The 26893-nt window shown below is 43.0% G+C and overlaps 1 protein-coding gene across 3 annotated transcripts in view; it reads right to left on the bottom strand.

The window, feature by feature from the left end:
- Nucleotides 1–26893, bottom strand: part of LOC138491437 (prolactin-releasing peptide receptor-like) — an 820216-nt gene that overhangs the window by 697269 nt on the left and 96054 nt on the right. For all 3 annotated transcript variants that reach the window (XM_069617954.1, XM_069617953.1, XM_069617955.1), the window contains one exon: nt 10287–11843. In XM_069617954.1, the coding sequence (XP_069474055.1) occupies nt 10287–10705 (419 nt within the window). In that variant the 5' untranslated portion in view covers nt 10706–11843. The remainder of the gene's footprint in view (nt 1–10286; nt 11844–26893) is intronic.

Below are 26893 nucleotides of genomic sequence, written 5' to 3'. Positions count from 1 at the left end.
TGCATGATTGTGGCTGCAATAGTCTTTGTTCTTCACTATGAGTTCACCCAGACCAATTTTTTTTTATAAATGCAATACCTAAATATATAAAGTTCTTTACTCATTCCATTTTTTAGCCTTTTTTTATGAAATCTCCTTGGCCCTACCATTAATACCTTTGACAGAGCAGAATTTACAACTGATGTCTTTCGTTAATGAAGTCAACATTACAATTCTCTTGGTGGCAGTGCAAGTAAAACTACCTAATCTACTGGATGTAATACAATTCCAATGCATGAACGCATTCATCAGCGGAGGATCCTCAGAATGTATCCATCCACTTATGTCAACTGTATGAACGAAATTGTCCAACTTCTGGTATCCTGTTTGGGGAAACCGAAGATACTTTACGAAGCGCTGAATGAGCAAATATCATGGTTATATAGACACACCACCCTGTGGTTACAGGTAGGTGTCTGACATGGGACATTGATTAATAGGCACATGAATTAGAGCGAATAGTGTGGCTCAAGGTTTGTCCCTTTTTTGGTAACTAGGTTCAGACCACAGAGGCACCAGATTGGAGGTAGGCCGTTGGTGATTACTCACTTGGTGGAGGTAAATACATGAAATAGATTTAGATCGATTAGTTGCACAGGTGAAATTAGAGATTCACTATACCCAACTAATAGGAGAGGTCTAATCATGACAATATTTAATGTGCCCAGCATGATGGGAATCAGTGTACTTCTGGTATCCACAATATCGAGCACAGAGTGAGCAAACTTGATTTGAATATTCAATGTTTGCTAATATATAAACACCACATGGTTCTTCACAAGACACAAGATAGGTTTGATTATGACACTCATTAGGCGTCGGTATCCTATCTTTGTGTGGAAAGATTATGTAATGTGAATCAAAACATGAGCCTGATGGGGTTCTTTATATGTTATTCCACAGTTAACGGCTCCTGAAGAAGGGGTATATCCCCGAAATGCGTTGAGCTTCAAGTTCCTCCAATACAAGATTTGTTTGTTTCCTCCTTTGTGTTTGGGAGAAGAAGTTCATGATGTATAGAATAAAAATCTTTGTACACTTAAAAGCCATACTTTGAATTACACACCTGTTTTCTGTTGAACAGTGTGACCTTTACATTATTTTTTAAGTAAATGTATGAATTGTGAAAAGTATTCGACTGTATTTTCAGTTCTTATGGTGTGCAAGGGACCGGAGTGTCTCAAATGGTAGACACTTTATCTGGTTGAATAGACTCTTTTACTAATAGTTTCTTTGTATCTTGCCTTGAATCACAAAGTTCCTGTTTAGGCAACAGTCTTTCTGCAACACAACATTCTCCTTTATTTAGAAAAAAACTGTCTTTCTTTAAAACCAATTTCTTCTTGGTTTAGAAAACACTGTCTTTCTTTAACATACCTGGAAGCTTTGCAAATTCTCTGGTATGCTCCCCTGCTAGGTTCATTTTTGCAATGCTGACTGCTTGGTGTACTCTCCTGCCAGGGCTCTTTATGCAACATCAACTACCTCGACTACTCACCTGCGAGGTCTTTCCATGTGGCTCTAACTTGCCGGGTATACTCCCCTGCCAGGATTTCTCATGTGTTTCAATTGCCTGGTGTCTTGCTTTGCCAGGATTTGTCATGTTGTTTAATTACCTGGTATCTTGCTTTGCCAGCGCTTCTCATGCATTTCACAGTTTCTATGTATCACCAATAGTGTACGTATTGCTCTTGGCTTGGTATATAGGTTTGTGGTAAAGTTTTTTCAAGATTTGCCCCACACTTGCACTTCATGCATTTATGTTATGTTATGTTATGTTATTGACATTTGTAAAGCGCACGTTAGCCCAAGGGCATCATGGCACTGGAAAGGAAGCTACCCAATCGGGAAAGACCAGTGAAGAGGACAGACTTAAAACAGATTAGTTTTCAACGCTCTTCTGAATCCAAGATGGTTAGCCGTAGCCCTGAGAGATGCAGGGAGGCTGTTCCAAAGATTGTCCGCGATGACAGAAAAGGCTCTACCTCCGAGCCTTGCCCGGTTAAACCTAGGGACAGGAAGCAGGTTGGAAGAAGCAGAACGTAGGTCCCGGTCCGGACAGTATCGGGTGAATTTGAGCTGCAGAAATTCAGCTCCCTGGCCATGAATAGCCCGGTGAACAATGCACAGAGATTTAAAAAGAATTTGCTCATTGACTGGAAGCCAGTGCAATTGGCAGAGTACTGGCGTGATGTGGGCACCATAAGGGGAGCCAGAAGCCAGCCTAGCAGCCAGGTTCTGCATACGCTGAAGGCGATGTATAAGGTCAATCGGTCCAGTCATGTGAGGACTAACGCGGCCACCACAGGGGGGCGGAGGGCTTCCGGGATCAGGGGCATGACCCTCTTGAGGATTCGATTCTGGTGGTGGGTGGACTGGCACACGCCCGTGACCTGGTTGGACATCGACAGAGAGGCGGAAAGAATAACTCCTAGGTTCTTTACTTTACGTAGCTCGTTTACATAGCTCATTGGGGATTGTACTTTGCCTTTTCTACATTCAAACAATCTTCTCACAGTGTTAATAATGGTATTAAGTTATAATTGCTGTTGGCGCTGTCACCTGAACTCTCTTGGGATCCCCACTGACTTCAGATTGACTCACCAGTCCTATCCAACGTCTCCGGTCCGCATTTCTGTGACATATTGCTTTTGCCCGCTTCCCACATTATAGTGTGCAGACGTTCTTCCATCTTCCTTCGCGGCTCTGCGGTCACACGCCTGATTCCCATCAGGCCTTGGAATGGAGAACGCCACCTTCTCAACCTGCCGAGCACCCAGGACCTTTCTCACAGTTCCCAGCATCTCCACGGTACACCAGCCTCCATCACACCATCATCCAACTGACATGGCAGCCTTTCTTGCTCCATCACACCAGGTTGTGATCTCTGCATTTGTGAGCCTTCAGACAGGATCCCACGTCTTCTCCTGCACCTCCTCTCCCAATAGTGTGCTGGCCATGGTTAAATGTCTTACACACAGGTGTGATGGAAAAACAACTAGACTGCATGTTGAGTTTCAGGCTCCTGGTACCTCTTCAAACTCGTTCATCCTCCTCGTCTCAGTACTTGGGAATTCTGGGAGTTGAAGTCCATAGGTCTCATTGGGCAAATGGTATTTGAACAGTCTTCTAAGTGATGTCAAATAAAGGTATTTCAGAAGAAAAGTGTTATGTTGGAGTTCTTTGTGTGTGTGTGTCATAGGTGGGTGATTGACCAAATAAATATTAAGTTCTTCATATCTTCTACAAGGGGAAATAAGCAGTGGACAATATGCCATTAGGGTTTGGGTATTAGAGGGTGTTCCTTATGGAACAAGGTTTTGGGTATTAGAGGGTCTTCCTCACGGGGAAGGAGAAGATAATGCATCTCGTCCAATGAAGTCATGACATCTCCCCAATAGCTGTCTCCTCCCATGTGATCCTCCCTCATAAAGCTGACCCCAGGGTCAGGATCAGGTAATGGCTACCGTCCCATGGCCACATGGGAGGCGGTCACTACCAGGAAGTCCATGATGACTCCATTGGATTCATCACAAATCCAACAGGGCTTAAGAGAAAAAACGATTGGTGGGATACAATTGAAAACAAAAGGCTTTATAAAATTTACAATCACATTCCAAAAATCACATTCTGGGCACTCTGTCAACATATCTGATCAAATTTACAAATACATACTGGAGATTTCATGTTTTGCAATTTAGAATGAACCTCATTCCCATGGGAGAAATTCTGGCCCAGTGCTCCATTTTACCTACACAGGAAAATATCTGTTGTTTCTGTGGTCAACTGTATAGCCCCCAATCCCTAAAACGCTTGGTACATTGCACAATTTATGATTAACTTTGTTTAGGACCTTCATTATTTCAGACAAATTGTTGTTGGAGCCTGACTTCTGGCTACATTGGACCTGTGGGAACGAAACCCGACATATAATCGCAGTTTAAAGTTTATATACAGCATTAATCTTGTAAGTATAAGATGGCAAGACGAAATTTGAAACCTAAGCATTGAATGTACATTTTAAAAACTGGATCTTTTTGCACACATTTTTACAGATTTTCATGTTTTATTACTTTGCACAGTTTTGCATTATATAAACTAGCATTTGCACTTTAACAATGAATTCTGATTCTCCATTCTACCTGATTATATTGTGTTTCAATTTTGAGTAAGGTTTACTTGTTTGAACCATTGTCACAATAAAATAAAAAATATGAAAATACAGTTATTCGGCAACTTGATCAGTCTAGAGATTTGCGCTAATCCTGATGTTAATTTAGAATTTTTTTTAATAGAATAAATAATTTGATTTGCTGAAGCAATACACTTTTTTATTGTGACTGCATAATTGGTTTAACCAAAAAAAGTAGGAAAGAACACTCGCCAACTCCTTGTACAGGCACTAGAAACCACTGAGATGCACACCATTTCTTTTCTGTGTGTCAAACTGTCAATAATATTTTTAAAAGAAATGGAAATAATAGACCTACATTCCACATTATGTTTTCTGTTATAGAATTGTATTAGTTGTATCATCAAAATAAAAAAATGGTGGCAACCATTCTTCTTACAGATAAATAAGCATTAAGCTAAATTCTAGCCAAATGTACAAATGTAAGCAATATGTTAAATTCCATAAACAATATTCATTTATTAAAAGGAAACAAATCCAGTGTTGCAAGACAATTACAAAGGAAAAAGAAAATTAAAGAAAACATGTATTATGCTGCACATTGTAAACTGAAAGCTAAACACAATAATAATGTGTCAGCACAAAACTAATCATATCCTTATCTGAAAGAGAACTATCTATGTTGGTATTCAGCTAAATACAAGAAGTTACATACAAACATTTTTGACAGGTACGGTCCCTTATTCCAATTGAATCTAAGAAGGCCATCATAGAGCAAATAATCACTTTTTTTAAAAAAAAATACATCAAAATCTTATTGTGTACTTTAGGGCTCACCGGGTGTTGTTGTTCCATTAGCTATGATTTATAGGCAGATATCTAGGCTGAACTACATTAAACCTGGAGGTAAAAGACATGTTTCCAGGATCAGCATTTTAAAGTTGTTCTGAGTAACATTATTTCACATGGAACATACATTGCTTGGTGTCATAATATTTTTAGGTGGTGCCCTCCTAGATTTGTACAAATATTTAAACTAGATGCAGGAAATGGAACAGTTCCTTGTGTAGCATTCTGTGTTGCTTGACAATGCTTTCTTCCCCCTACATCAATATGCAATATTTCTCATACAATCACAAATGGTTGAACTTTGTCAGGGAATGTTATTTTAAGGGGTGTACCGAATAGTACATTTACCATTCGGCCGAATACCGAATAGTTGGCCGAAGAATTCGGCCGAAGCCGAATAGTGAACCGAATAGTCATTAATTACTACAAATATGTCAATATATGCATAACAAGCCAAAACTGTTGGCTTTGCCAATGCTTTTTTTAACAGGACTTCAGTGAAGGACATGCATAGTGCTTATACATAGTTTATAGGTGTAACTAAGCTTTAGAAGGGGAGTTTTATCATTGCTTGCTTTCATTGCCTAATAAAACATTCCATCACAACTTCAATTACTTAAACATATATATAGATTATAATATGACACTGCTAAAAACAAAGAAATACCTTTAAAAAGTAATTTCCCAGCCTTTCCAAATAAATCCCTGTTCCATCAAGGAGAAGGTGAAGCCTACTTTGCGAAATGTGGAAATGGGTGGGACCTGTGGGAGGGTGGGGGAGTAAGCGATGTGATGTGAGGAGGTAGGGAGAACTAAGGGAGTACAAAGGGATAAATACCTTGTAATATGACTGTCATTACTATTGCTCTAATACCTTGAAATACCACTAGTGGTATTTGCTGCCCTACCTGTTATTGGTTGGTGCTAAAATAGGAAGTATTCTATAAATATCATATGTTTTAGTGTGACCTCTAAGGTTGTCAAGATGCCCTTAATTTGCTGTAACTGCGCAATGCATCACGCCTAATTTGGGTCTCATGATGAGTATTGTGGCAATGTGAAAAACATATACCACATGTTTTTAAAATAGCATCCAATCATGATTTGGGATTAAATTGGATATTCAAGGCACGGGATACAAAGAATGTGCTGTAAGTGAAAGAAAACATTATCTATTTAACCCAATAAAGTCCATTCTTTGTACCCATTGTGTTAAAAATGCCATTTAATCACGACTTATAATGGTGCCATTTATTAATAATAAACTACATGAACTCCAAGCTGCCTCGGTCTGTTTAGATGTGGTATAGCTCCACAGGCTGTGTAAGTGTATATCATGCACCTGTGTGATGGCCTCCAGCTATATCTCAGTTTCTGGAGCTTCAACGAGGCCCCGTGCCATGTGTGACACCTTAAGGCAATACTGTCCTTTCTCACCCCATTAGTGGATAACAGGATCAGGGCAGCACTCAGCTTTTGACTTTGAGGAGGGGCTAATGAGAAACAGTGCCGTTTGTGGGGAGTGTAGCTTTTCAGCCACCCACTGACATCAAAAGTTCTTTTATCCTCTATGCAGCCGAGGAAGGCCACTCAGGAGGGGGTACTGACAGTGTTCGGCTATGGGGTGGGGCAGATGACAAAGGTTGCAAAGGTTATCTTCGCAACAACATTATGCACCATTCTTTAACTGTAGGAGTCCTTTCATCCTGGCAAAGGTTCCTGTTTCCTTATAGGAGTGCTATATGTGTTCTTGGGAGCCTGTCTAGCTGTGTGTGCTGCAGCACCAGAGACTGTTATGCCCGAGGTAGAAACGGCCCGTCACCAAGAGCATGTATGTTCTTGTTGTACCTACTCTAGCAGTTTACACATAACCCTTAAGCGCAGAGGTGCCAGCTCATTCAACCTAATTGCATAAGGATGCCTAATAGCCCAGAGGTTTAAGTGAAACGCGCATGTTTTTACAATGCGAGCAGTTTTTGTAGATTGTTGCAGTAAATAAATGCCCCCTGCACAGTGATAACATGGAACGGTGCACTAATATTTTCATGCCATTTTTGTATCACCCTCTGTGTGAACATAGGAAAACCAAATGATTGATTGCAGCGGGTATACATTCTGTCAGTCCGCAGAATGCTACAAATGCGTTTGCGATGAAATGCCTGCAAAGCAGTGGGCTGTCCCCCCCAGATGATGACACCTCTTAAACGCCAGCCCATTAAAACAAAACCCCATTGCCGACATTTTCTGTCCTTTGGGTGTAAACAAAAAGAACTCTTGCTGTGCTCCGCCTCTTAAACCTTTACAGTACAAACGAGAAGGCTGTGACCCTTTCATGAAATGTTAATGTTGCTGGCACACCCAGGCCCAGAAGGACTGCCGCCTCTGTCATTGGGATAGCTTCTGAAACGGAATTTAAAATGCTTGTCTCGTTTTTCTGCCAAAGCCAAAACGTTCACCGACTGTCTAAAGCTATTCTAGAAAACACGCGTACCAATGGCGTTCTGCCCAAAAATAGTTTAGAGGAAAATATGTTTGGAAATTACTATAATGCTGACCTAGATCCTAGGAGCAGACTGGCAGGGGAGCGCTAAGGACACCGTAGTACAATCGCATGACGCATACTATGCTGCCACAGAACAGCAGAATGGCTCCCAGAACCAATTAGGGGTATACCTTCGGCTTCGAGTACCAATTCAAGAATTATTCGGCCGGATGCAGAATAGCTGGTTCCAGCCGGAATTCGGCCAAACGTTTACTCGAAGCCGAAGTTCGGAACACCCCTAGTTATTTTGATTGTTTTTTTTCTTCTTCTTTTCAGTCAAAACTGTAATCTTTCCAACACTGCCCGCGTTGTGCATATTCAGCAACATGTGAATATTTTGATTGCACAATGTTAACAGTTATTAGCATATGGTGGTGATTACTAACATCCTCTCAGAATATTCTGAATGCAGTCAATAACTATTGGTATTTGACTGCATTTTCAAACAGTCTGACCTCGTAGTCAGACAGACGGGGGAAACAACGGAAGCCCTTGCCTGCATTCAAGAAACAGTGGTTTTATTTCACAGCAAGATTTCTTTCAACAAGATTTCCCTCTTTGCAAAAAAAAAGTTTTTCACTGCAACATCCTATTTAACACACTCAAGAGAAAGCTAAAGCACGAAGAAATGTTTCCACTTTCACATAGAGAAATCCATTTACTTTACATTACTGCTGATACATGTTCATGTTAAAACTGTTCCAGTTCAACCAAGTTCACAATTTAAATGCTTAGTTTAAAAACACAACTGTGTTATTTAAATTCTACAAAATAGAAACACATTTAATTCATGAACACATGTCTTTTTACTTTTCTATTAACCTAATGTCTTTGACTTCACCACCACAAATCCAATACCTATATCACTAGTACCACTTTGTGCAAATAGCTTTATTGACCTCAGGAGGGGGGTTATTATACCTTGTAAAAATGAACGCTCCCCAACTTATTGCCCTTGGCTTCACATCATAACTTGGGGCTGGGTCAGTATCCCACAACTTGGACCCCTCCCACAGTCCATAAGGCTATATTAGCACATGGAGATCGTTATTGAATGTTCAAAGTGCAGTCAATACCTACAGATATTGATTGCATTCTGAATATTCTGACTTTAAAAGCAGACAAGAAAACAACAAAGCAATTTACGGGAAAGATGTGTTTCAACAAGACACTGCGGGCCTCATTACGAGAATGGAGGTAGCCATGCCGTACCTACCGGCATGGCTGCCTCCATTCCGGGTACCGGGTCCGGGTTCCCTAAATGGGGAAATACTGGGCCATTCTGACCTAGCAGGGCCTGGTATTTCCCCATTCACGGAACCTGGACCCGGTACATCCCCATTCCCTTTGAGCCCCCATAGGGTTCAATGGGAATGGCGAGCATGCTAACAACGGGCCCGTTAATGACGGGCCCTTTGTTAGCATGCTGGGCCGCTTGTGGGACCCGCTAAGGACGTCTGGTAAAACCAGGCGTCCAGAGCGGGTCGCGTGAGCAGACCTCGTAATGAGGCGGTAGTGGGTTAACGTCGCCGGCAGCTCTACCGTCGCCGTTAACTCCCTACCGCCAGGGTCCTAATGAGGCCCTGTGTCTCAGGGGGGAACTTTATTTTTTGCAAGAATATTCAATTTAACAAATCAAAGAGAAAACTAACACATTGGAAAATGCGTTCACTTTCTTTTAGAGAAACTGTTCACACCTAAAGTGATACCATGTTAAACCTGTTCCAGTTGTGCCAAGTGTGCAATTAAAAAGCTACATTTTTTAAGACACCCTTGGTATTTAAATACTACAAAACGAAAACGACTTTTCATTTACTTAATTTGTGTTTTTCTGTAATTACAGTTGTAACATCTTTTACTTCAACACTAAAACCACAACACACATACTGCTATTACCACGATGTGCTCGGGAGGTGTAATTATCACTTGGGATAATGACCCTTCCCCAATTTACAGCCCTCTGCTTGCCTTCGGGACATAATTTGCTGGTGGGTCATTATTATTATTATTATTATCATAATAAACAAACCACAATAATGACACTTCGCTCAGTCTATAAGGCTATCAAATTTGTTGCTCACCTTTTTAGGAAATGAATGAAGAAACTGCAGGTCACAGACTCATTGGAGTTAACAATTTTTTGAATTCCTTAATCATGATCGGATGAAAACCTTAACCTAGCTTGATCAAACTCAATGGAATGAGGCTAAGAGGAGAAGGAGACACCTGATCTCTTTTAGCTGGTCTGCTCACTAGTGTCGAGTATTTTCCCTAGGGAAGGGATCCTTCATAAGAAGCGAACAGGCATTAGGATTGGAGCATTCCAGAGATCAGAAAGGTTGGGAATGGATTGCGTAATACCATTCTTAACTGTTAGCATCCATGTATGGTTCTTTAATCTAAGCTAGTAGTTACTATTCAGGAGAAATGCAACTTAAAACTAATAAAACTACAATGATCTATATATAATTTCCAAGGTTTACCTGCACTGGCATAGGGTCTAATGTTACTGTGGAAAAAGAGACCATTTGGAGAATTGCCTAAAAACAAAACTTGGAAATGTGAACCGACTAAAGAATTCATACTGACTGGTAAACTCTGCACACCACTGGCATCAAAGCAACATGTATGTCGTCAACCTTTGCTAGTGTTTAGAGGATTGTAGACTTGTTACTGGCTATGTAAACAAAGATGTTAAATCTTCCACTCCATGCCAATAGTTACCTGTCCACAGCAATGGCCGTCAGGATGAATACAGACACATAAACGGTCACAGGCTGCATGAGGAACACAAAGTAGCAGGTAAACTTGCCGAAGATCCATCCCCGGGGGTTGAATGCATAGGCCAAGGTGAAGGGCACGCACGTCGCACACATTAGCATATCCGAGAAGGCCAGGTTGCCGATGAAGAAATTAGTGATGTTGTGCATCTTCTTGGTCTTGCAGATGACATACAGGAGGAGATAGTTACCAAAAATGCCGATCAGCACCACCAGGGCATAGCAGGGGATGATAAGTGCCTTGAAGGACTGCAGGAGCTGCACGCCGGTGAACTGCGAGCTGGAGTTAGAGCTGTTCTTAAGGCTTATCTGAAAGGCACTGATGTTGAGTGGCAGGATCTCCCAGCTCCCTGTGGGCTCCATTATATGGAGTCTCGAGCAGAGAAGTGCAAGAAAAGTCAGAAGGTTAGAGTAAGGTTTGTGTTTGTGGTAGTCGTGACATTTTGCTGCAGTTTGACTTCTTTATTTCGCATTAAAGTTGATCACTACAATATGTGGTACATTTTGCACCCTTCAGACGACCCAATGCTCTTCGACATGAATGTTAGAAACTCTACTTCCCATGGTGTCTCTTTAAATTCACTCCTGGTTTACAGTCACAAAAAAGATGATGGCCTTCCGGCGGCCATTGTTAAAAGGCTTGAGGGCATAGTCCTCCAAAGCAAAAACATAAGTATCTTGATAAAACACCATTACTCAGCAACTTTTCAGCAGTATCTTGACAGCAAAGACAGGCAACCAATTCTCCTCCTTAAATGGAGAAATATTCCAAAACCTGGATGTAGACCTTTAGTTGGCACCAGATTCCACAGAGGGAAGTGACTTTGCATGACAGTTGTCCCTGCTATCGGCGTGCTTCAATGAAGCTCTCTCATTGGTCACTCCGAATTCAACATCCATAAAGAAAGAATATACTGTATCAGCCCATAACACATTTGGCAGCACCTTTCCTGTACCAGCAACTTGTCCGGCTGTATCTTCTCACAGATTAAAAACTCTCCAGTTTCACACCACAAGAATTTGAAATGTAACCTTCAGATGTAATTTATTCATATCCAATGTGTGTGCCCATGGAAGGACATGGGGGTAAATTGGTCTGAAAAGCTATGTAGAATTCGTTTTCACAAAATTGTTATCCCCAGCCAACACAATCCAATAGGCTAAAAAGAAAATATCAACTTTCCAAAGAAGCTTATCAAAAATGGAGAATTGTTTAACAGTCAGGGATGAGTGTACCAGACGTGTTTACACTTCTGAAGATAATTGATTTAATGTGTGCAGCATTGAGTATGGTACGTGGTTTGACAATGTTCATCACTTTTATTCTCATTTGAATGCTTCTGTCTGTCAGCTCTTCTCTCTGTCACTGAGGCCAGTCTTCGGGTATTATGTTGTTCCCTCGTATATATCCTCTTCCGCTTGCCCTGCAGTGGATTCTTTGCTATCATCGGTACTAGGATTGCATGGTTTGGAGGCAGTTAGACATCTCTTGCTGTACTCCCTAGAAGGCAAAAAAGAGGCACTTTTAAAAATGATAGAATTTTATCAGTAACATAAATTACAGCTCTTTAGAGGCTGCAGGGTGACAGCTTTTGTGGCTGTAACAACTATCAGAATAAATATATTTATAATTAGCTGACATGACAAAGCATAGGAGTTTCAAATAACCATACATTTCCAGGCACCCTTCAAAACCTTAATGTCCTAAATCATGGAAGAGAAAGAGTTAAATCATTGCTGACAGTTTGGGCAGCAGAAAAGACCCTGATTTTGATTTTAGTTTTGGCTCAATGTTGGCATCAGCAATTGTGCTGACTGATTCTACACTGTGGCAGATTTCATCATCACTCCATAAATCCCTCTGTGTGCACATATAGCCGGAGAGAAGGAAAGCACATATGCCCTGCCCCACACCCCCTTGAAGCAGCTGGAGAGTGATATTCTCTCCCTGCTCTCCCCTGCATTACCCTAGCCTTTGTGGTACACTATGTGCCCCAAAGTTTCTCTAGCCTCACTATAATAAGCAGTATGGTGATTGAAGAAGGAAAGGCAAAGGGGGCATTAGCATAGACATCTGGAGAACCAACGATTGGGGCCCTTGCTCATTGCAAAGCATTTGTCTTGGAGAGGACACCTGCACACTGGATAAATTGAGAAACCAGCCATGGCGAAGGGTAATATGGATTCTCTCGAGGCACTTTATGGCAATCCTTTTTTAATGTGCTGAACTTGAAATTGACAACATTCCTAGAATGTAGAGGTAGTACCTAAGTATTTGTTAATACCCTGCCAATTGGATGTGTACCTGCGCATTTGATATCAATGCCTGGTAATGGCGGAGTACCTGTCTCTTTGGTGGGAATTTGTAAAGAATGGCCGATTGTTTGCATATGTCTGGAAAATCAACTCCTGTACGGTGACGTAAATTGGGCTGTGCTTGATAAAGTGACTCCAGTTGCAGGTGTAGGCAAAAGGGAAATTGAAAATGAGCCAGTATGATCACGTTTAGATTCAGCATTTGAATGCCTATAAGGATGAACTAAATGAACAACTAGAACATCTGACTGAGGTTTTCTGAGTTATAATAGTCACTACGGTACACTTCTTACTTCCTGTAAGCTATAAATCAACTCATTTTATTAAAACAGCTACCTGAAAGGCACCCTGTGATTATTCAGCTTATATAAATGAGATGTGTTAACATAATTTGTTTTCATGGCTCTTGGCAGAGGTTTTTATGACATGCTTCCTCATGGCCCCTATAAAACTGGAATAATTTGCCATAAAATGTACTCTGGACAGTAAATGCTTCAGACAATGAGTTAAGCATATGTTTGCTCTGAATTTGATCCCCTAGAAACCTTGTCCTGGTTCCATAATACCACTGAGTATCCTTGTGATATCAGAGCCATTCAACTACTATATATTTAAAGCAGTCGCAATGTTAGGAAAACAAATCTTTGTTTAGAACTCAATACATAAATGTGCTATTGTGATGATTTTCGACTCTGCTAAATACTGAAACAAATATGCCATTGCAAGGAATAACTTAGTTTTAAAGAATTGATTAGCAGAATGTGCTAATTAAAATATTCTTGATCAGCAAAGTAAACCTTTTGATTAGCAAAATTTTACTCATATTTTTAATGTCACAAGACGTTATTCATAGTCAAAACATAAAATAAGGTTCAATACAGCATGTTTTTGTACCGCTGAAGTAAGACATTAGTGAGAGGAGTCAGGCCTTGCACTTTCTTTAAAATTCCTCTAAACCTACAGGTCAAGTAACTTAGTTTACCTACTCCACCCAAGAGAAATGCACTCGACCCATTGCAATGGATGACAACACATTTAAATGTGCTTTCTGTAAAACAGTGCATGCCACCACAAACTCACTTTATGTTTGGCACACTGCTGCCACCCACTAGCCAGCTATGCATAGTGAAACATATTTGACATTTACTGCAAACAAAGTAAATGTTGCATAAACGTTTCAAACATCCACTCCAAAGGGCACTTGCTGATTATTAAATCTACTCAACAATGCAAGTGGATGAATAGACTTTGCAAGCCCTGGATGATTGTCTGTAAAATGTAAAACGTTAGGTGCATGAATGGACACAATAAATAGACAGGATAAAAAGACTCTGAAAACAGTTTGGCTAGCTCTCTCCCGCAGGTTCGAATATATATTGCAATCATAATTATAGAGCAGAGTGAGCTCTGGAGGCTAACTACAGTGTGTGCATTGCAGTAGATCTGTAGATTTGCAGACTAGAATGAACTCTTGATAACTACTTTGCATAAACATCTAGTTAGCTTTGTGCATTCATAATGTAAGAGGAACGAAAGTAAGAGACAAAGCAGACGGACCACCATGTTATCCACTTTTCCATCCCAATACTCATCAAATCCAAAAATCTCACCATGCCTCTACCACGGGCCCTTACTAGGAGCTCCCACAAATTAACTGAAGAGAACCTCCTACCCTACCTAGAGTCTCCTCAGACCTCCATTTTCTAAAGACCCTATAGTGCTAGCCAAAATCTACAATGTCACTCTCAAGAATGCAGTTGACACCATAGCTCCACTAGCACAAATAAAAGCCAAAGCTGTTCAATATGCCAACTCATGGTTCACATCGGAACTTCTTGAACTATGCACCCTTAAGCGCACCGCGCTCACCAACTGGCAAACGAACGCCCATGACTCCACTAAAGAAGAATTCAAAAAGATAGATACCTAATACAAAATAGCCATTATCCTAGCCAAATCCACATCCCTCAACACCAGAATCACTCATGCAAAATCAGAATCCGAAGAGATGATCGCCATATCCAGGGAACCAGTGACTCCCTCACCCAGAACGCAGCCATGCTCAACAAAATAAACCTTCTCCAGGGCAAAATCAGAACCAGCTCGAAAGCCTTGACCACTTCAGACCTCCCCATCATCCCAACCCCTAACATCCCTACCCAAGAGAAGGAACGCTTCGCCTTCAGAGACGCATCAGACATCGAAGTCCTGACCTTCCTCAAACACATCAAACTCTCCAATGGTAAAGGGGATATTTATCCAGCCAATATCTTCAAAGATTGCGCAACCACCTTAGTCCCATTCCTCACTACATTCATAAATGCCTATTACGCCTCAGGAATTGTCCCCCCCCATGCCATAAAGAGGCTTGGGCATGCCCACTCCTGAGAAAACCATCTCTAGACCCTTCTTGCCCTAACAACTACTGGTCCATTACTACAGTCCCCATTGGACCTAAAAAATCAATTAGGTGATATCATGGATGAAGGGAAACCAGCACTACTCCTCCTTCTCAATCTATCTGCAGCGTTTGACCTAGTGGACTATAAGACCCTATGCAGACACCACACCACCTCAGCTCAGTTCACTCTCGAAAACCCTGCATGGATCACTTCCTTCGTTGAAGGGAGAGCCATGAGAGTATTCTCTGATCAGGCCTGTGCAGCACCTACCACCATCCACTGCGGAGTCCTACAGGGCTCTTGTATTTCGCCCACCCTCTACAATATATTCACAAAAACCCCTCTTTGACATACTGGACATGATTGGCATAGCGTACACTAACTATGCCAACAACACTCAGGTCCTCCTCCCTCTCTTGCGCACCTATGAAAGGGATGCCAAAACACTTCACACTGCCTACGCCATCATCCAAGTATGGATGGCTGCTAACGGGCTTTGCCTAAACGGGGATAAAACCGAAATCCTCTTAGTCGGCCCCAAGTAAACCCTCAACAAACAACAATCAATACAGCTCTTTCACCATAGACACCACACATATTCCAGTCTCATCTTCCGTGAAGACACTGGGGAGTTACTTGGATGCTACAGTCTCCATTTCACGGCAAGTAAGCGCCATTGACTCCTCAGCCTCATACACTATGAAGCTGATCAATCCAGTCAAATCTTACTTATTTATCCAGAACTCTCTTTCAATAGCCACAGCCATTATAGGTGCAACACTAGACTGCTGCAATGTTCTCTTTGCTGGCACCTCTGCAAAAAATGTAAACATAGTGCAAATAATTCAAAACAATGCTCTCTGCGCAGCTCTTAACATACCCAAGAGGCAACACATCTCCAATGCTCGGCACTCAGGCACACTGGCTCCCCGTCAAAGAACGCACCCTCTTCAAGACCCTTGCCATCCCCCACAAGTGCCTCACCCACACAGCCCCCTCCTATCTTTCAGCGAAACTAGTCAGAGCCGGCTCCTCCAGGCCTATGAGATCACACTACTCCAAGCAACTGAACATCCCTACTGTCAAACGTGGCAAACCTGGCAGCGCCAGCTTCCCTATCATAGCCTCAAGACAATGGAATGCCTTCCCACCTACCCTAAGGAATGAGACCTCGCACTTTGCCTTCCACAAAGCCCTTAAAACAAGGCTCTTTAATTAGTCCACACACCTCCCTTAGGTTCGCCCCCTGGTACCTTGTTTGTGAATGTAAGGGATGTAGTCGGTTCACCTGAAACCCTCTGAACCTTAGAGGCTCCTTATCTTCTGTAACAATTATACAATGAAGATTCAATAAAGGACGCCTGGCGGAGTCCTGATATGCCCAGGAGGGTACCTGTATGTAAAATGCTAGAAATCAGGATGGGAGATCCGTGGACAGCTGTCCAGTTTTGAAGTTATTTTATTTTGCCTTCAAAACGATTTTGCACAGATAAATAGAATTGAACATTTACAAGACTTTCGATAAGCACGAAAGTACGGACAGACGTTTTTTGCAAGGGAAATACAGATGAGTATAGTCCTCTTTGTATATATGTGTTGATAGATAGTGTTGTGTACACTATTTTGTTGAATACCCCCGGACCTATTACAGTCCTGGGTCGCACCCTGCACAAGTTCTATGTCACTACTTACCTGTATTGTATACTCGTGCACCACTGTGGAAATTGTCTCTCAATAATTGAAGAGGACTATACTCACCTGTATTTTCCTTAGAAAAAAACGTCTGTCCGTACTTTCTATTTATCTGTGCAAAATCATTTTGAAGGCAAACTAAAATAGCCTCAAAACTGGACAGCTGTCCACGGATCTCCCATCCTGATTTCTAGCATTTTACATACAATTATACAATGTACAGCTATCTTTCTTGTACTAGGTTCTCCTGTAACCCATGAACCACAGACAGGTTTTACTTGATGGGTAACTAAGCAAGCTTCCTTGTAACAACGCCACAATGCCCAAGGGCTGCTTTGTGTGCTTTATAAATGTAAAAAGTAAATAAAAATAATAATGAAACCTGGTCCTTGTATTCCTTGTCTTGGTGACTGAAGACAGGACACTGAATTTACAGCAGGCATCAATGGGGAAGGCTCCATTCAAGCATTTCCTCAAGACTGGTCATTATCCTGTGATTTTGGTGCCCTTTTCCAGGAGCCAGGCGAAGACTGAATATTGCCTGTCAGATTCTTGTTGCTAATCTGGACCAGTACTCTGGTGAGGGGATTTCAAGGATTTAAATCAAGTCTCTGGAGGTCCAGCAGGATGCCACCAAAGTTTCAATGCAATTTGGAATTCAGAAGATCGAGCACCGTGCAATGGTTTGAGGTCCCAGAGTATAGGTGTATTGCAGCCCAGTAAGGTTGCAGCATGGCATGGGGTGGTTTGAAATGCAGGTCTTCTAGAGTATAGTGGATCCCACTAGGCTTTGGGTCGGGGTCATCATTTTCGGGTCCCATAGATCACTTGGAAGGAAGGGTAACAGCAGGCTCTGGTTATACAGCAGGGTCTCGGATCACTGGAAATAGTCGTCTCGGCTGCCTTTTCTTCATCTTCCTCTTCTGAATTTGTTCCAGTGGTTGACTACCTCTTCAACCTCCAGGATAAGAACTTTTTACAGGAACCCCGCCAATCAACAGGCATGCAACATTCAAACCTGAGTGGGTGGCAGTCCTTCAAGGACAACCAACCTCCCAGTTGGAACTGGACCCCAGCGGGAAGGCTGTCAGACAAAGGGCTGCAGAGTTTTGGACTCCTCCCTTGCTTCCTGCCTTCTCAGACACTCTGGAGCCTGGGCAGGATTGCCTGAGGTATCTTGCCGAAGCCAAAACCCACACTTTCCCACCTTGGAGAGTAGTGGAAGGACCAAGAAAGGACAAGTAATCAAAAAAAGCCAAAAAACAAAGACAGGGGCCTGTGGGTAAGGTGCACCAAATTAGTTAAAAAAGGTCCACTGCCACCAGCCATTTAGGATATGCTTGTCACTGTAAAAGAAATGTTACAGCTGTAGGGAAAAAGGGGATATGTTGCATCTCCCCAGCACTCCACATACGGTGGCGTGTGCTGGTCTCAACAAATAATATCTAGAGAGGATACAAATATCATTTCTACCCTTGGGAGCAGTTTACACAAGGTAAGTCACAGAAAATAAAAATGGGAGCCCAAAGGGCAACCCAGCAACACTGCACAGACAGTGCTGTGTGCTGCAACAATAAAATGTAGATGCCAAAAAGTTATCATAAAGGATCAAATCCAAAATACGCTATGGAGAGTCAAAACAATGACATCCATAAAAAGTATAAAAGAAAGGGCGAGTGGAACAAGACTCCCACTCACTGGGGAACAAGGACAAATAATCCTTAAATGCAGCAGAAAGTACTGGGGGTTTCACAAGTGCAGGAGATTTTGCACTAAACTGAACATCTTACCTAAGTACTATGGGTACAGTAAATAGGATATAGAGAGAGAGAATGCAAAAACTTGCAGGCCATGGATACAGTTTATGGAGGTAAAGGGTGACCCTCTCTGGGCTGCAAGGCATCATGCTATCTTTGTTTCAAGCTATTAATTACATTTATGCATGGGTTTCTCTATAAACATTTATTTTCCCAAGTCAAATCAGTAAAGAATCAAATGTACTGTGAAAGTGCCTTCTCTTAAAATTGACTTTTACTCTTGAACTCTATAATTCCACACCTAACATAAATCTGAGAGTAGCAAACCCCCCAAATGGGTTTGATTTGTAGGAATAGGACAAAATTGCCAAATACAAATTACCAACCTCACCAAAAGACCTAAAATACATGCCACCAAAAGTTTGAACTAAAAGTGTGAACCTTTTTATGGGATGTATTTTTTGGTGGGGTAGGTAAAAAAAAAGAAAAAAAAGGCTGTGGGGGCTGCGGGGTGGTCCCCCGCAACACACCGCTCACTATACTACATAGTATAGTGAGCGCGGTGTTGTGGGGGGGAAACCACGCAGATGACCCAACTAAAAAAAAGAGAAAAGAAAAGGACCCTGCGGTGCCTGTTCCTGATCACAACGTGAAAGGGAACAGGCATCTCAGGGTCCAGGGAGACAGAAGACAAGGTAAGTAAGAGGGTGGGGGTGTGTTGGTAGTGGCGGTAGGGGTGTGGGTGGGGGTTTGGGTAGGGGTTTGTGCACATCGGGAATGTTCAGGGAGAAATGACTGAAGATTATTCTGAGCAAATAATCTTCAGTCATTTCTCCCTAGAACATTTCTGTTGCAGAAAAATCACACGGATTCGATTTGTAAGGTTTTCAGGTAAAACAAAACTATAAACATGTATTTTAAAAATACTCATCTCTTCCACCAAGAATTCTACCACTATTCCATTTAACACTAGAATAGCATCTTCTTTTATGTTAATCTGTGCTATGGTTTCTATTTCTCTCGCTTCAGCAGTAGCACTTCGAAAATGTCCTTGGTGTGGCAAAATAACTCTATGAATAACACTCAACGGTTCTGTCAAAGTCAATATTCGTGAGCCAAAACATCTCATTATATCGTTATGAAAAAACTGTGATTAGGTACTCAATCACGATTTTCAGGCTTTAGTAACCAAACATTAGATTTGATTAAAGAAAGAAAGGCCCTCACTTATCAAAAAAGCACTTAGCGCAAGCTAGAACATTGTGTGGAACAAAAGTGCGCCGCTGGGAACCGATTCATGGACTAAAAAGCGCCCAGAAAGACAAATGAGTAGCGCCAGTCACTCCCTCAAAAGTTCCAATGGTAAACAGAAAATAGCACTGTGAAACAACTTTTGCGCTGGACACATGGAAAATAAGTAATCAATGATTACTAAGCAGTGATCACCATTTATTCCACCCTTCTCCTGCGATCAACAAGTTCTTGTCCCAGTACCCCCACTAATCTGCACCCTTGCCCCTACATTAAGGCAGCACCCACATACCCCCACTAAATTATGTCCCTACCCCCTACATTAAGGCAGCACCTACAAGTCCACCCTCATCCCAGTACCCCGACTAATCTGTGTCAACACCCTACATCAAGGCAGCATCCACAGGTCTGCCCTTGAAGCCAGTAAAGGCATTTCTTCCATGGCTCCACGTTGAATCAAACACAGCTGCACAACAACAGTTAACCATACTGTTACTGCAGCTACACCTTGGTCCCGTGATGAACATGTGACATAGTGCACATTTGATGTATGGAGCCCATTGATCCAGAGTGATGCCAAATCCCTTCTCAACATCCCCAGCACCAATAAACCATATCTGTGAATGTAGTGTGAGCACAACCACATTGACAAGCAAGTGCTAAAGGGACAACAAAACATCAGTAGACCAGAACGGAACACAACTTAAAATAAACTAAACCTTGAGTCGTGAATGGGTAGAGATGAATGAGCTGTCACCAGATACCACCAAATTTCCATACCGTGGGGAACATCTGACAAGACACTTGAAGAAATGACTACCCATCCCCAATGAGAGAACCCAAACACCAGCATGAAACATATCACTTATTACCAAATACATCCCCATATTAACACCATTAGACACACAATCAAAGACATTAGGCCTCATTACAAGTTTTCCGTTCCAGTAACAACGGTGTTGGTAATGAACCGGCACTGTTGTTACCGGACTGGCAAACTACGAGGTCTGCGAGCGGGTGCCTTTCTGCCCACCAGGTCTGACCTGGGTGGTGGAACAGCACCCGCTTGCAGACCTTGATGGATGCACCGGCACCATTCACGAATGGTGCCGGTGCATCCGTCCTCCCCATTCCCATTGAGTCCAATGAGATTCAAATGGGAATGGGGAATAATATTTTCCAGCGCCCAGGAATGGGCAATTACCGGGTCTGCCGGGGCTGTAATGCCCTGGTAATTGCCCATTCCCGGGCGCTGGAAAATTCATGACTCCGGCGGCAGGGTCATTATGACCCCCATACTCAAATAGGAACTGAGACACCAACACCAAACATGCAGTTCCTCTGCACCATGAATGGCTCCAGACAACAATCCCTTGCCTCCTCCAGTCGTCTAATGGTCCCTCCCCTACATGTCAAACACATGTCCACATATCCAATTCAATCAAAGTAATGCCACCATGCCAACCACGAACAACCCACCACATTACTCAACAACCATGAACATATTCACAAATGTGTGCCATGTCAACCACAGCATACATGTATCACACACCCAAGGACACCATGCACACAATTGCCCAACATGCCTGTACTGTACAGCACGGGAGTAGGCAAGCAACAGATGTGCATGATAAAGATGTGAAACACATGATTCCCAAAACATGTCAGCTCCCCACATCTACAATAGACCACATATGGTGATCGACAATGAATGCAACATAAATTTATTTGTTTATTTTTTATTTCTGGGTGTTCTGGTATTCAAGATACCTTACACATGATATAAATACATATCCTGGCATACTAAAATGTTATCATTTCCATCACTTCATCTATATATATTATCATTTCATTTCATAATTAATACACAGATCATTTCAGTTGACATTATGAACCTACAAACAACACATAAAAAGAGAAAGTGTCTTTCTAAAAGCCTCCAAAAACGAATCCATTATTGTCTAAAATGTAAGCATTATAACCAAAAGTCAATTACTTTCTCGATTAAGTACATCAAGCATTAGTTTAGTGCCTAGTGCGTCAATTCTGAGAGGAGCTGTTCACTTTGATCTGTTACACCTATAATTCAGCGAATGCTTTCTTCAAGAATTTACTAATGCCAATAAAAAGGGTATATGGGTACAAGTCATTCATCTCATCCACAGATCACTTGATTTTACTGATTATGTAGAATCTGCATCATATAACACATCACACACACATGAAGCATACACACTTGTTGCCCAGCAAACAGCTAAGTAACAATATGACCCAAAGAGAGTGTCCTAAACCCACATGAGAGCCAGAGGACATACTTACCGGGAGAACATGGTCAAAGAGATAGCAAAACGTGTTGTTGAATCAATGAATAAAAGTGTATTGAAGACAGCTATGTACAAACATGGAAAAGTAATAATTGTTTAGGAAAAAATAAATAATAAAGGAAACCTACAACTACTGAACTATATATAGAAACAAGTCAGAGGGCTAGTCCATTGAGATATCTGACAATGACTCAGCCAAAACTGATTCACCCTCCACCTCTGTTTTGTCCTGGATGGCTTGTAGGGGTTCCCCCTTTTGAGATTCAATTTCTTCTGCTGCCAGCCAAGACTCCTCCAGGATGGCAGCCAGCGCCCATGATAACATCTCTTCCATCTCAGCCCTGACCTTGGGTTTTTGCTGTCTTGTGTGCCCACTGCCTCTCCTCTTCCTGCTGCCTTGTAAATTACACCTGCCAACACACCATTGTTGGTAGTCACCGTTATGCCTCCTGCCTCATGAACCATGTATGCACCTGCTTGCCCCCTCCTGGCTGTGATGCCATCCATTACTTGCCTCCTTAACTTCACCATCTCCTGCTGCCTGGCAATGTGTCTTCTGTGCACATACTGCTTCCGACTGAATGACTGTGTCGGGAGAATACATCACCTGCACTGACATCAATTGCCTGTTGTTCCTCCACTGCCTGTTCCCCTGTCTGTTCCTGAACTGACTCAGTGACCACCACATCTGCCACAGTACAGACTTCTGCCTCCAGCAGGGGCACAGGCACATCCAGACTGGCCAATGGCAGGAGAGGGGCACAGGAGGCCGTGGTGGTAGCTGGTATGAAGGCCTCAGTTGACCTCGACTGAGGCACAGATGAGGAGGAGGGGACCATTTCAGTGGCCTGTCAGAAGTGGCCCACGGAAATCAATGCAGTTGCCAGTTGGGACAAGATTTGGCCCATCTTCCTGTGATGCACTACAAGCAACTCATGAGTTGATCGGACAACACCATGCATAGAAGCATGCCACATCAAGCCACCCATCAGCTGGAGCAACACTTCATCACAGATGGCCACATCGGTTTGAATTGCAGGCTGTGTCTGTTGGACGTATTGTTGAAGGTGGCCAGAGCTGCTGCTGATGGCCCTGGGACAGGAGGTTGTGCGGACCCCTCCACGGTAGACTTTACAGCCTCATGTCTCTGAGCAAGGTGTGCAGCTTGCACATCCCACTCACTACCCCCACTGGACACAATGGCCTCCTCCTCCTTCTCCTCCATCAACCCGACTCCAAAGAGGTTTCCATGCTGTGGGGGCCCCCTGTGTCAACCTCACCACCACCACCCTCTCCCCATGCTTCTGAGGCCTCCACCATGACCATGGGACCCTGGGACTCCTCCTCAGTAGCAGTGACATCAGAATGTGGTGCTCCCCCAGGTACATTGCTCTCATAGGAGGTGGTAACAAGATGGCATGACCTGGGTATGCCCCTGTGCATGGAGGCCTTGCCACTAGGATAACGATCCACAGCATTGGTGGCACCCTGTTATTCTGCTATTGCAACTGTGGAAAAGGGAACAAAGAAAATAGGTATCAATCATTAGTGCCAATGCATGTGTGCGCCCATCAATTCTATCAGTGGCATGCTGTCAGCATTAATCAACAAGCAACTGTCTCACACACAGAGGCCCATGCACTAGTAAACTATCGGATACAGTCTCACAAGTGAAAGTAAAATGAGAATTCACAATGATGAGACTTGAATATGTGAACATAGCACATTGAAGGGTGGCCACATGCACATGACAACAACTCATCTCACATCACCATCACAATGAAGCAGTGACCCAAGTGTCTCCTGCAGGCATAGCCATAGTCAGATGCACACAAATTACATGACCACACATCCATGCCCATGTGTCAGTCGCAGCTGCTGAATGTAGATGATACTATCATCCTACGCAAATGAATAACCCACAGGGGAGCCTGCATGGCTGTGCCTCACGTGGCCTCAACATCTCAATTCAGTGACTATGCCTGTCAGAGGGCTGGCCACTAGCATCACACAGTGCATGCAGACCAGTAAATTATTGTAAATTGTAAATTCAAATTGGTTATTCATAACGCGCTTAATACACAGAGTTTCCTAAGCGCTGACCCGAGGATCGAACCTGTGTTGCTGCATTTTGTCTTGCTTCCAAGGTGAGCGCGTTGCCACTGAGCTGTCCTCCTGAGATCATCAGATTCAGTCCTTACCGCTTTGCTTCTGGGCTCCTTTGCTGAGAAGAGGTAAGGCCTGTCCTTCCAGGTTGCCACTGTGCAACCTGATTACAAGAGAACAGGTAAGCACTGCGGCCGCCCCGAGAGCTAGGTCACAGGGAAAAACCCCATTGAGGGGGGAAAAACCCCAAGGTGCAGAGAAGACGCCCATGTAAGTACGAAATCCAAGAGAGTGTGTCTTCACAAGGTTAGCAGAAGGCTCCAGATAACAGAACGTGCTGAGGGTCCAACAACGACCGGGATAACAGAATGTGCTGAGGGTCCCAACAACGAGGGTACAGCAATGAAGACTTATGAATTCCAGCAAACTGCTAAACAGGAGCGGTCCAGCTGGTGCTCTGGGAAAATACAGAGGAAGGCCCCCGCCGTGCCGTGACAAGGAGGAGAAGCCAACAGGAAGGAGCGAAGGATCAGTGAGAAGGAAAGGTAAGGAAAACAACAGAAGCAGCTCGGGAACCTAGGGACAGATGGAGCGTCAGAACCGTACATTGCTAGGAAGCCAAGTCTCTACACGGAGGGACTGCAAGGGAATTGTGAGACAAGAAGAGTACAAACATGGAAGGAGGGAGAAAACAAGTAGAATGCAAGGTCGAAGACAAGGCAAACTAGCGTACCGCAATCTCAATCAATTGCAAAGCAGCGAGCCTTCCGACTGATCTCTGCTTATTTCCGGATGACAAACGTCCGGAACTGCACATGCTTGATGACGTTGTTGCGTGGTATGAATGTCTGGGCACCATCTGGAAAGAGAATGCAAAACTAAAGCGCTTCAGAAAGGAATCCTGGTCCAATAAGCGCCAGGGAAGTGAATGCATAACAATTATATACCCAATAGCTGAACGTGGTCATACCTAAACCTGTCCATTTAACAGATGTGTACAATCTCATACTTCCATCGTTGGCAAGTGCCAGCATGCCAGTGAAGAATAGTGCAATACACACTTAGTGAAATAAACTAGCTGAAGTCATGCATACCCATGCAGGCCATACAAAAGTCTGGGGAAATGTTTAGCCTGTGAGTACTCACCAGCAGCTTCGATGCATGCCTGCAGGACATGCGCCTAGGCATGGACCACTAGGGTTATCCTCTCCAGGACACAGAGGTGAAGGGATGATGCCTGATGGCATCCTGCATGGTGTACCTTCATTAATGCACCTGAATCAAGGGCCACCTTTGCCTGGCTCCAGATCCTGAGGTCATTCCAGTGCTTTTTTGCATGGTCCACTGTACGGACGCCCCCCCCTCTTTGTTGATTGCAGCTGTGATGTCCACCCAGATCTTCTGATGGCCACATGTTCCAAGCTGCTTCTCATGAATGAAGAGGGCATCATCATATGGCAGGACCTGCTCACCCAGGATGCCAACATCTGCAGATGAGAAGTTGACAGCCCTCATCCTCGCCTTGGCCAGCAGCAGGTGACACACGACCATGCAGCAGATGTTGAAGTATGGAAGCATAATATGGGTGTAGGATGCAAGATATGGTATGATGCAGGAGCTGCAGCAAGGCATGGGTGTCTCTACTCAATGCATGAGGCAGCAGTGATGAAATCAGAGGAAGGTCCCTATGCACACAAATTCCACCCGCAAGCAGCGCACCTATGCACGTAACACTGTACATGATATGCTCCCCTTGTGTGCATGGAGGTTGCAATATTTATGGGGTATACTGTGGAGTTCCTGGCATGCGTAGAGGCAGAGATATTTAAGGAGTACACTGTGGCGTTCCTGACATGTACAGAGGTGGAAACATTTAGGGGGTACACTGCAGATTTTTCACTGAGAATTTGCAGGTACCTTGCTATGGACACTGCTTGCAGCATGTGTGGGAGGCCTTCATGAAGAGGGAGAGGAAAATGACAGCAAAGAGGGCAGAAGAAGGGACAACCTGCTAACCGTGGTGGTTAGCCTACAGGTGCCCCTGTACATCCAAGGGCAACTAGGGGCAGGAGGGGCCAGCCTGAATAATGTAGACAATTAAGTCAAGAAAACAATTGAAACAATCTTTAAAGAAAACAATTTAATAAATAATAAACTAAATCAAAGCTTCAAAATAAGCTCAATGCATTTCAGGATCATATCCCTGCTTCAGGAGGAAAATCAGTGTAGTATCTCCATTAGTTCATGCTATATTCTATAGTTAAGAAACAAAAAACATTTAATTAGGAACCATAATCATATATAAGATTCAAGTGTTTTCATAGGTACGTTTCTCATTTGGTTATCTAAGTTAGCTTACCTTCCAAGTAGGGGGAAACCCTTTTTCAGCAATCAATCAAAATAACAAATTGGTAGAAAGCCATATCCTTCAAGAAATCAGAAATCTATGAACTAAAAGAAATGAACAAAATTGAAAAATGTTAATGTAAAAACAGACTATCGAAGGTACTGTGATGAATCGGATGATATCATCACTCCTTTGCCAGGGTAACCTCTCCTCTTGTAGCCAGGGGGCTGCAGCCACTACCTGATCCTGACCCTGGGGGCGCCTATATGAGGGAGTATCACATGAGGGGAGATGACCCTCGGGAGGCAGTCATGACATCATTGAACGAGACATGGTATCCCCCTACTTCTTTTGAG

This window comes from Ambystoma mexicanum, chromosome 10 (assembly GCF_040938575.1).
Source record: "Ambystoma mexicanum isolate Mex_15411 chromosome 10, UKY_AmexF1_1, whole genome shotgun sequence".
Lineage (NCBI taxonomy): Eukaryota > Metazoa > Chordata > Amphibia > Caudata > Ambystomatidae > Ambystoma > Ambystoma mexicanum.
This window is presented reverse-complemented; position numbering and strand designations above follow the sequence as displayed.